At 45.6% G+C, this 12,359-nt stretch overlaps 1 protein-coding gene across 1 annotated transcript in view; it reads right to left on the minus strand.

Moving 5' to 3' along the window:
• The window catches only part of GRIP1 (glutamate receptor interacting protein 1), a 328,611-nt gene extending 317,863 nt beyond the window's left edge, over positions 1-10,748 (minus strand). The window contains exon 1 of the mRNA XM_040595938.1: positions 10,617-10,748. Within this exon, the coding sequence (XP_040451872.1) occupies positions 10,617-10,671 (55 nt within the window). The 5' untranslated portion in view covers positions 10,672-10,748. The remainder of the gene's footprint in view (positions 1-10,616) is intronic.
• Between the last annotated feature and the right edge of the window lie 1,611 nt (positions 10,749-12,359).

The raw sequence follows: 12,359 nt of genomic DNA on the forward strand, positions 1-12,359 counted from the left end.
CCATCATGCTATTTCTTCTTTTTATGCTGACTTTTTTCTTTACAGTTAAACTAAATACAACTACTTACTAAAAAAAAAAAAAAAAAAAAAAAAAAAAAAAAAGGTTGAGAAAACATACTGCCAATGCTGGTAAGATCCCAAAAAGCAACAAGTGATGGAAAAGAAAAGAAATGTCAAAATTGGCCTGATGTATATTTTAAGATGAGAAAGAAAAATATTAAAGACAAGTTTTTCCCCAAGATGACCTGGAACTCCGTAACTCAGCTACAAGGATGATTCCTATATTTAAACCACCCTCCTGAGGTGGTCATCATAAAATTCTCAGAAGTTGTGTTTTTTAAAATTACTTCAATCACTTCATGAAAAAGAAACATATGTATAGGAATATGACTTCAGGCACTACTTCCCTGCTACCCTGATCTTTGAGGAAAGCAGAAAATAGACTACAGAGCCAGCAGCTGAACCTTCCTCTTTTTCATTGGTTTGAAAAATTTGTATTTCATGACAGGAGGGCAAATCATCTGAAAATTAAGGCTCTTTTCATATTAAAGTGTTCTGAAAAGCAAGAATCACTTCATACTAAATATTTTTAAAATAGCAGCTAACACATCTAAAACATATCTAAGCAGAATGATGAACTAATACAATACATAGTATTCATGACTTTTTTGGTTTCTTAAACAAACACATAAATGTTTGTACCAGTGCATGCCTGAATCTGTGGACATGTGAAAGCAACACCTTAGGCAGACAGGAAATTTCAAAAACTTTAGGTTTAGTATGCTCTAGACAGACAGAGGCATTAAGAGAGACTATAAGAAAAGCCTGAGTTAGTGCATCATTTTTGTCAGCAGCTGTAATGACAGACAAGCCTGGGAATACTGAAGCCTTATAATATTCAAATCAAGACAACATGAAACTGAAGTTACAAGATCTGTTTGTTCAATAAGCAAATGCAAACACCAAAAAAAAAACCAACACACACCAGCCCTGTTTTAACACTTTGTGCTTGAGGGGCAGGGTGTTTGCTACTACTAACATTCCTGGATGAAGTTACTGGCTCAGAAGAGCTACAAGTATAAAGCTACAGAATTACCCTTACACATTATCCATGTCATTCTTCCTCTCCCCTCTCCATGCAGCTGCCCACACCCCGGCTAAAAGCATTTAAACAACTGCTTCACTTTTGACATGCAAATCATGCAAGTTTATCTGGCTCCTGCACATTTAGCAAAAAGTCCAGGTAAGAGGTGAAGTTAAAAGCACTACAAATTATAATTTCAAAACACATTTCTGAAGAGAGGAGATACATCATGATTTGGTAGGACTGAGGAAATGTATGAAGAACCTTTTACAACACAGTTTACTTAAAGCCTACATCTTTATATACTGTTTGTTTGGTCTGGGAAAGGTTAGTATTACCAAAAAAAAAAAAAAAAAAAAAAAAGTCAAGTAAATTACAGGGATATTCTTCAAGAAATTGCAAGTTTTATCAAGCATGTCAGGTATTTTGAAAAGGCTCAGGCTCAAATCTCACCACATTCAAAAACACTGCAATATTTACAACATTACTAGAAAAAATTAAAATACAAAAGAACAAAAATGGCAGATACATGTGAAGAAAGCAACACTTTTGGGCAATAATTTTCCCTGACTTTCAGGAGAGACCTTGGATTAAGAAACGGCCTCCACTAACAGCTATAAGGGCTCAGCAGATTTGCTGGCACAAGTGAATTAACCTCCAGAATGCAGCAGGGTTGCATCCATTTACCAGGCAGTGAATTTCACTCCCCATAGTATTTTCTGTGTGACTACCGCTCTACTGTCTGCCCAACCGTTGTGTAAATAATCCATTCCTAAGACAAAACCAACTCAAATACTTCACTGAAATTAAATTTGTCAGGCTAGTAAAACGGTACGTTTATTCCACAACAGCCTCATCTCAAACTAGGTCCCAACCCTGTCATAAGGAGCATGGGTACAAGCGAGGACAAAATCCTGCCAGTTACTAATGCTTTAAAGGGACTTTGAGAATGCAGAGTACAGCAGGAGATGCAACTCACTTGTTGGAACCATTCTGGCTTTGCTAAGATGCCAAAAGAACTTCTCAGGTGAGAGGTTGCACCTGTAAGTACCAGCCTGTTCCTGACCTTTAGGGAAGAGGAGCTGGTGATCATGGTGAAAAACAGATGCAGCAGGGGAAACTCCTCTTTGCGACAGCAGTACAAAGGACACGATATCTGGTCCACAGAGACGATAATCCAAATGAAAAGGAATAATATAATCCAAACAGTCCACAGGTGTGTTACTCCCATTTTAATAACAAGTTTCAATAAGGCCTTCCATGAGCAAACAACATTGCTCCGAACCACAGGCAGACACCACCCCAAAGGACCCAATGAACCTTCTTTCTTCCTGCCTATGCAGAACACATTTATCCCACAGACATTTCTGACCACTATAAAAGGATATGTCAGGATGTTAGCTGTTACTATACCCCCCCAAAAAAGTGCCAGTTATTAATCTGTCTGCCTGCAAAAAATAGTACTCATGAATATCGTCCCGCTGTAGAAACAGCTAAACTGACACACAAGCACTGGACTGTGGAACACCTGGTCTCCATTGCAGGCAACTGTAGAAAAGCTGGCATCGCTTCTATCTCACTAACAGATATCCATAGAAACAAAAAGCTTGGAGGAATCATATCAGATCTGTCTCACTTAAACACATGCTACAGTCACAGACGTGTTCTTCTTTTTGTTGGTTAAATGTAAATGTGTTGGGTTTAATTCACATGTTACAGTGCAGGACAGAGAGATCACGTCTCTCTGTACATTCACCTACCATGAAACTGCCGCACTACATAGTGCGTCTCAGTAAACAAAAATAAGCTTTTTACATAGTGCCTGCCTTTCTAGGACAGTTACTGGGAGGGCACATTCTAGCAATGCTTTACAACATCCAAAATACCGTCTACTAATAAGGAAACGTTTGTATTCAGTCACACAATATTCAATTAGCACCCCACAAAATGGTGGCATTAACATTTCGGTCCCATCCCACTGGTAAAGAGAATTATGAGTAAGTTCCACCAACAGTTATTTTTAACTGTCATCACTACATTTCTATCTTTATATTTCAGGGAATAAAGAAATTATGTTATTTTGAGAGAAGATTTAAACTTTAGAGAGAGAACTGTGTAACTCCCTAAATGTCCGTGGGATCCCAGTACGTAGAGACGACAATAAAACCATTAACATATTCTCTGCAGTTTTCAATGCACAACAGCAGAGTCTTCGTGGTGGCGATTTTCACTGATAACAAGAAATTAAATAAGGCACAAAAAAAGACTGAGATCGCATCAGTCATGCCTGCCTTTCTCGCCTCCTGTGGTAACTTCCAAAGAGAGCAGACACCAAAATTCCATACGAAATATGGAATCATTCCATATGAAATATCGGTATCAAAGTTGTCAGACCCTGCTTACCTGTTCTTTTCCTTCACATGTTCTCTTTAAAATATTTCAATAGAAAGCAAGGAACAAACACTGCTTCTAACTTGTGATGCAGAATCAGTGAAAAGCAGAATTAGCACTGTTAAAACCAAGGTTTTAAAAAGACATCAGATCATCAGCGTCACTCAGAACCATAAGATGCGGCCACCCCATACCACAGGACACACCAGAACAGTCCCAGCACAGCCTGTGCCAGCAGGAAGAGGAAGGAAAGGAAAATCAGTAGGGTGATCCAGCAATCAAGATTACTTGTATCCAACATAAATGTTGCTATTTTACCCTGAATTTTACAGGGTGCCACGCTCATCTTGCCAGACTGAAGCATGAGCCGGTGATCACCCAGTCCCCACCCACACTGGATGCTGACACCTCTCCTCAGTCTGTTTTTCTGTAAGTCAGGACAGACGGTACTCTTGACATTTCAATGTGCACAAATTCAAATGGCTCAGGAAAAGCATTCAAACACCTATGAATTTCACAGCCACAATCATAAGACCCTTACAGACAACCACTGACTCAATGCATCGTTTTGCAAAAGCACCAGCATGATTAAGCAGGGATCAGATAGGAGCCATGTGGAGAAGACACCATCAAGCCTCGCCTACTGCAGCCACTTGAGCACGACACAATCTTCACAACTCTTCATGGAGAGCCTTCAGTAGCAGCAGCTCAGGTAATTTTGAATCATACAAGAAACAACCCATAGCTGGGATATAGGTATGCACTGAGATTCAAGAAAAGTTGTCTACATCTAAACTGCTGAAGGATATAACACTGAAGCTTCTGTGTTTCAGGTCCTCTCTCTCTCCAACGTTTCAGTGCACAGGAAACCGAACAAGAACTTGTGTTCAGAGCTTACACCCTTTGTGACCCCAAGACACCCAGCAAAAGCAACTGTGCCTATCGGTGGCAATGTTGTTTAGCACTTCAAATTCTCCATGTTGCCGTTCTTTGAGGGAAGCTCGAGTGTTTGCTGCCGTATCAATAAGTCATCACTTATCGCTGGCAAATCTAACTCCATTTTTGAGAAACATTAGCAAAAACTGTTCTGCCTCTGCAAAAAAAAAAAAGAAATCACTTTTTTGCACCCAGTATCTCACTTTTTCTTTCTATATGGGAAAAAACCTTGGTTATGACCCAGACACATCAGATGAGCATCTCCCAGCAATCAGTGAAGATTCTTCATGAAGCTTCTGCAACATTCACCAAATTCTTTTAATACTGCAGGTCATAAAATGCTGTTAACTTGGCTGTGCAGATCACAAGAGATGTAGATGCTTTTTGATTATTCTCAATTCCTTTCACACTAAAAGGGCACTAGGAAGCAATCACTGCCTCCTTTCCATCCCTGTGTTAGAGCCCTCCTGGTCCCTGCTGATTTTAAGAGAAGGAATGAAAAAACTAACACAGTGCCTGCATCCTTTCCATGCTGATGAAAGCCAGCTCTAGACTGTCATCTTATTCCACCTGGCAAAGTCTTCACTAGAGTTCAGTTTAGAAAATGGAGAAAGACCAACTGATGCAGTTCAGGCAGACTGAGGTGAAAAGAGGCAGAAGCCCCAACAAGGACAAAATACATACAGTTTGTAATTAGCATTTTGTTATTAATGTGCCTTTTATTATTAGTTTTCCAATTTCAGATTTAGTTATAGTTTCAGATGCTAGTGGAGAACCAGAAGGCAGGTAGTGAAGCCAGCTTCTTAAATCAGCAGCTAAGATACAGCGATGTTTTCTTCCATTTTTGCCCTTACCACTGTTATTCATGACTCCTTCACCTTAAACCTAAACAAGTACAGCATCCTTTGCATAGCACAGAAGACCAAATATCCCAACTGTTCAATCACTAGATATACGTCTGGACTCCACACAGTCTAGGCAATGCCTTCACTGGGATAATCTTCCAAGCACCTTTCCAAATGTTTGCCCTCAACATCTCGTCCTGATTCTTAGGTCTGCCACTGTAAGCACATCCTCTCCTCACAGGTTTTCTGCCATCCAGTTTAACTTTTCAGGGAGAGTTTCAGTGAGAAAACAGATAAAAACAGACAGAAAGTCTTTGCACAAAGTTTCCAATCCTAGGTCTCCAGCTCTTACTTCCTTCAGTTTCCAAAGACCCACTTAAGACCATGAAGGAAGAGATTCCTTTTGCCTTATTAGACCAGAGCTTAAAATACAATGAAGAGTCACCCTCAGCCTTCTCTGTTGAAAATATAAGCTAATTTTTAATATGCACCTGGAAAGACCATGATGCATATCCTCTGTCGAAGTGGCCTTACTTGATTCGATGGAAATCGCTAACCCACAATACCATGATTAAGTTCAGTAACAGACCAATACCATTCCCTTATCTGAGAAACTGATTCTCTTCCAGCCTAAGATGTGCAGACAAGCTCATGCAGCAGTAACCTCAGAGACAGATGCTTGTTGTCAGAACATCTCCCATGAGAACATGCTAGTTTTGTATTCAAGACAGGATTCACTAAATACTTGTGTATTTTTTTATCCTTGAATCCTGTGTTTTAAAACATTTCCTAATGTTTCCTTTAAAATGGTTCCTCAAATGCACTTAATTTCCCTGACTGTCAAGAACTTTGAACACTGATGGAAGAGCAGAAAATAAAAGTACAGTCTTCCCTTCTTCCTCGATATAACTGGGCTATCATGTTAAGCACAGAGGCAGAACAACTGTGGAAGGCATAATACTTCCAAAAAAAAAAAAAAACCACCAAAGTATACTTAGGTGTATTCTTAAAATTAATAGCCATGTATATTAAGGGATCGCAAGGAGTCCCATATTGAACATACTAGATATACAAATACTATTTTCTGCACTCTGTCAGACTTGATCAGCTATAAAGTTGAAACAGGAGTTCCATAAAATGCCTTCATTTAACTTGATTGGAAGGGATATTGAACAAAATTAATTCCAGGAACATTTTTCTTCTCGAAGTATTTGCTCAGATGTCACCTCAAAAAGCATTTTAGGTGGTTTATAACAAGACTTGATTTAGCATCTTAGGCAGAAAATTGGGGAGGAGGGAAGTGTGCCCTGAATTTTAATGACACTGTCTTATACTGGTAAGTCTTCACATCATTTTTGAAATGACAGGGTTTACTGCATCAGGCATACGTTACAGTTCTTTCACTCAACACAGAGCACAATTCCTGTCCTCTAAAGGAGAGGACTCCTTGCGATAAGCATGGCGGTGGAAGCCAGAAGCAGCACAGCCACTGCAGAGTGCTGCTCTGTTACAGAGCAGGCAGTAGAAACCCAGTAACTGTGCTGCAGTATGCACACAGAAAAGCAGCCATCCGTTTCATATTTTAAATACAGTTTTAGCCTCTAAAAAACAGCACAATACAATATTTTTTTTTAGTTGGCATAAGTATTCCACATAATTTGCGCAGCAAAGACATCTAAAAATACTTGTTGAAATACCACTGATTGCCATCCCTTGGAGAAGAATCTTCTCCACAGCAAAACACTCTCACAAATTCTAAACCCTACACACACATACTTGCTCTGATGCTCGAAACATTAACCCAGGTTATTCTCCTTCACTCACGGTATCAATGATTGCCAAGGTGAGCCAACAGCACTGACCATGTCTCTGCCACTTCATTTCAGTAAGACCAGCCAATTTCCATTAGCGAAATTCTGGTTTTGTCAACTTTTTGGATAACCTCCATTTCAGCACATGACTTGTAGAATAACAGACAGGTTGAGCTAAGGACTTTTTGAGGCAGGCTTTTTTTGGAAGGGGGGCTCTGAAGCAAGGAAGGGGCAAACAAGGATACTGATACACTAAAATAACGCTGCTGCGAGCAAACCCAGTGTGTCTGCACAAGAATATCGCTGTTTGCAATATCCTGACAGCTCCACACATCAAAACAATGAAGCTCCTCAGGAGTTTTTTAAGTTGAGCCCTCACACCAAAGCATGCTGCTGCAGTAGAACCACCATCCAGTTCCTGACACACCAGAGGAACTGAGCATCAAGGGAGCTACAACAGCCTTGAAGTGTTCCCCAGAGCAATGCTGCACTGGTTTGGACACACACAAGAGCTATCAGGACCCAGTGAACTGTGGTGCCTCGGGACACAGTGTGAATTCTACGCCGTCCCCACATCCTCACAAATCCACCCACCTCTCAAGCTTCACGTCTTAGTGCCCGCAACTTCTCTCCTTCCCACAGCTGAGGACACAGGGGGCTGATCAGCTCTATACAGGTGCATGTGTAGGATGTGTAGTTCCCGAGGAGAAGCTAAAAAGAAGCCTGTGAGGTTTGAGGGGAAAAAGCCTGAGGAAAGGTGGTCTGTACAAACCACCTGTGGCTCACCATAAGGACATCTTTGCCTTCCCAGTTTTCCCAGCATTTCCAGCAACTTCTTATTTTCCAGTTCAAACCTGCTGCTACAACTAGACTTGAAATCAAAGCTGCACGGTAACTGTTTATTACAACAGAGAAGCAGGGTATGGGCTGTGGATAAAATAAAGCTGAGACTGAAGGGAAAAGCTAGCAGGAGGTGTGTGGATGAACCAGGATTATTTAGCTACTCACTTGTTTTCTGAGGCTTTGTTTGGTTTGTGGTTGGGTTTTTTTCTGCTTTGTTGAGTTTGTTTTGTTGGGGGTTTTTTTTTCTCATTTTTATAGTCTGCTTTAGGACTATCCACCACCAAGAAACTTCAGCATCAAATTAATTGAGCAGTTTTGTGTTGTTGTACAGCAAAATCACTGCAAGTCAGTCCTGCTGGCATTTGTGGGCTTGAATAAAGACTAGTTCCTCTCATGAGAAGAAAACACTGATTTAAGCAATCAGATTACAAGTACATAAAATCTAAGAAAATACACATGCATTAAACGTTTCTTATTCTTATATTCCATGTAAGTATTATTACCCAATATACACATGCATTTGGGAGGGATAAATGGATATTTTATATCCTACGTATAAGTGTGTTTGTGTATGTGACATAAATACGATTTATATTACTAAATATTTCACATCAATACTACTCCGTATCTGAATCATAGAAAATTACCAGCTACAATGTTAAAGTAACAGCATTTACATTCACCAAAGTCTTCTGACAGCACAGTGTACATAAAATGTTCTGCGGAGTAACTGAATGGAAATATTTTCTAGAAACAGAAGAGGGGGATGTTAGCACAACTGGCTTTGAACCAGAATTTAACTGTATGTGTAATTGCCTTTTAACTCAATACCATACTGAACTCCTACATTAGCTAAAGATGCACCTTCATTTCATTACTGCACTGGCCATTTTCCTGGCTAGTTTGAAAGCTTTATTTCATCTATTTTTCATACTCAAGGACGATTAAATTCAACACTGATTAACTATTTTGACCATGTATTATTTTTCTGAGCCTAAAGCATAAAAGTTCCAGCAACTGGAATCCTGCTGAATTACTAGCTAAACTTGAGCAATATACAATGCAACATACTTTAGAAGGTAATCATTTACTTTAGGCACAGAGGAGCTTTTCCATTTACGCAGTAGAAACACAATAAAGAAAAGCATCAGTGGTAAGAATGTTAACAGATAAATCTATCCAGCTTCATAATGAAGATCAAAGAGATTGAACAGAAAATAGGAATAAACAAGAACTGTTAACAAACTTAACTGGCATTAAACCCATCAGAGCAAAACCATTCACATTATTTACTTCGAATAAAGACAAGCCGGCACGCTACAGCTCATGACACAACCTTTAAGCAGAATGAAATAAAAGAATCCTTGCAGTTTCTGACGCAGCCAGATTAGACCCTTTCTAAAGTTTCCTCATCTGTAAAAGCTTCTGATACATTTTGACAACTGTCATCCATTCTATTTCTGCGATTCCCCAGCTACGCTGACTCCTGACATAAAGAAATGTGACCGCAGATTTCAGTAAGGATGGTATTTACTAAGAGGAAAAACTAAAACCCTTCCTTTTCACAGCTGAAACACCTGCTCGCATTTCAGCGGCTATTTTTATGATGTCGTATGTTGGCAATGAACTTGCCATTAGGGCCAGGATTTACTGGCCAGGAGCAGGGCAGCAGCTCTGCCGGGCCATCACCTCCAGCGCAAGGGTACAGCGCTTCTCACACACAAGGAACACCTCCTCCTCCTCCTCAACACCGTGGGGAATTCTGTCCCCAGCAGGACAGCCACCTATTCAAAACCTCCTCCTCCTTAACACTGGGGGGAATTCTGTCCCCAGAATCTACAGCCATCTACCCAACTCGGCGGCGACCAAGCCCAGGCACCTCAGCCCCCCGCAGGCTGCCGCGGAACTGACGACCTGCACACCCAAGTCACCACCAGCCCTCTGCCCCCTCGCTCACAGGCTTGGGGATCACGCAGGGACACGACAGCCCCCCGCGACAGCAGCCCTCTTTGAGGAAATGGCAAACTTACCTTTGTATTGTGCTAAACAGGCCGGTTATTTCGAAAACCGACCCGAAACTACCTGCCGTCCGCCGGTGCCGGCCCTGCGCCGGGGCTCTGGGGCCCCAGGCCACCCCTCGGCCGGCGGCGGGGCCGCTCCTGCGGGCGCTGCCCAGCGCCGAGGCGCGATCGCCGCCAGCTCGCAGCGGGCGTTCGCGGCCCCGCCGTGCCGGCGCCCCCCGGGGAGGGAGGAGACGGGTCCCGCCTCGTCCCCGCCGCCGCGCGTGGCGGCCCGGGGACTGAACCGCGCGCAGGGAAGTTTCCCGAAGTCACTTCGGACACCACTCCCCCCCCGCCGCCCACTTCGGCCCCGGCTCACGCCACCCACCCGGCTTTAGGAGCCTGACCCGGGGGAGCGCGGGCGGCAGCACCGCGGAGAAAAGTTTGTTACTGCCGGCGCGGAGGCGGCGCGGCCCGGCCCGCTGTGCCCCCCCGGCCCGGCCGCCCGGTGCCGGCCTCCTGCCGCCGCCCCCCGCTCCTGCCGCGGCAGCGGCGCAAGATGGAAGGCGCGGGGCCGCCCGCCCGTCCCACCGCGGGGCGGCTGCCGGCCGTGCCCCGGGAACGGGGGGGGCACACCCGGCAGCGCGGCAGGCCCCCTGCCCTCCCTCGCTCGCCGCGGCTGCCGCCCCCCGTGCCCCGCGCTCACCTCGCTCCGGCTCGGCTTGCAGGCAGATGGGGATGTTCTTCTTCCAGCCCGGCATGGCTCCGCGCTCCCCGCTCAGCGCTGCTGCTGCGGCGGCGACGGGGGGCGGTTCATGGCAGGGCGCGGCGGCGGCGACCCGCGCTCAGGGGAAGTCGGCGGCTCCGGCGGGCAGCGGCGGAGGGGCGGCGGCCGCGCGGCGGGCGGGGGAGGGGAGGGGAGGGGAGGCGGCGGAGCTCCGCCAGCTCGGGGGACGGGAGGGAGGGCGCGGGGTGGGGCGCGCTCGCCCCGGTTCAGCCGGGGACGGAGGGGTGGGCGGGGGGATTGCGGGAGGGGGAGGTGCGGAGCGGCGCCCGGCCCCGGCCCTCGCCGCCGCCGGCGGCAGGTGGGACCGCCCGAGCCACCGGCCGCACAATGGAGGGCCGGCGGGCGGCCACGGCGGGGCCAGGTGGGGCGGGCCGGGGCGGGACCAGGGCCGCTGGGGCGCCGGGCAGCCAGGTGCGGGCCGGGGCGCCGGCGCGGTGCCGCCGCAGGGGTGGCAGGCCGCGGGGAGCCGCTCCGTGCCCACGCCGCGGGCGGGGGGGTGGCTGTGACGCGCGGTTAACGGCGGCGGGCGTGAAAGGCGCGCCCGGGGGTCGCCGTCTCCTCACTTGTGGAAGGAGCCGAGTTTTGGCCCCTCAGGGCGCCCGAAAGGCGGGTGCGGCGCGTGCTGCCGGCTGCGACCTTCCCGCCCGGGCCGCCGCTGCGGGGATGCGGTGCTAACGCGGGCACGTCCCCCTGCTCCACGCGGCGACCCCCGGCCGGCCGGTGCGCCCGCACCCGCGTGTGCGGAGCGGGGACTTAAAGAGTTAAAGGAGCGGCGAGCTCGGGCGGAGCGGGCTGGCAGCCCCGGGATGAAATAAACCGGGATTTGCACCATAGAGAGCCCGGGACCCGGCTGCGGCAGGTCGGGTTTCTGCCGTTGTCACAGCCAATTCCTTACGACCTTTTGACCAAAAGACCTCGAATCTCACCGCTAAACGTATTCCTGACACAGCCATGTCCTAATAGGAGACTAATGCTGTGGCGATTAAATATTCCTGTTATTTTTTATCGAAAATAACCCACTATAGAAATTCAAAGTGGCAGGTTTGAATGTTATTTTAAAATAATGATTGTAATATAAGGGAAGCTTTTTTTTTTTTTTTCCCAAGGCACTTCTGGGGGTGGACTGCTATATGAGCTTTGTCCTGCCTAGCAGTTATGTTGTGATTATTTTTGTATCGTCTGTCATTTCCTCATATTTATAAAAATCATGTAATTTTACATGGTCAAACAGCTACATGTGAACCCTTCATTCAGATGAAGATTTGAAGGATTTCCTAGATTTAATTTGTGTTGTAAACATAATGACAGTTTCCTGACACAGCATTTTTCTGCGTTGATTTTTTACCAGCGTGTCAAGCAGAATGATACCCGTGAAAACCCCTTGATTAAAATCCCGTAAATGAGAGCTTGCAGCTACCAGCTTTTCCTTGATTGCACTTGGGCCATGGTCCCATCAGCAGTAATGCTGCAGTCGCGCGTGGCAGGATGGCTGAGCAGTGCCGCTGATCCATCTGAAGAGTAGGCATGTCCTGGACTTTTGCTGAATTAAGAGTATACCATGATGAGTTGCCTCTGCCGGTAACTCTCTTGCTGCCTGCAAGAGGACGAGTGATACCTGATCCAGAACATAAACCAATGGCATGTTGTTGACAAACCAAAAAC

Source organism: Falco naumanni, chromosome 5, assembly GCF_017639655.2.
Source record: "Falco naumanni isolate bFalNau1 chromosome 5, bFalNau1.pat, whole genome shotgun sequence".
NCBI lineage: Eukaryota > Metazoa > Chordata > Aves > Falconiformes > Falconidae > Falco > Falco naumanni.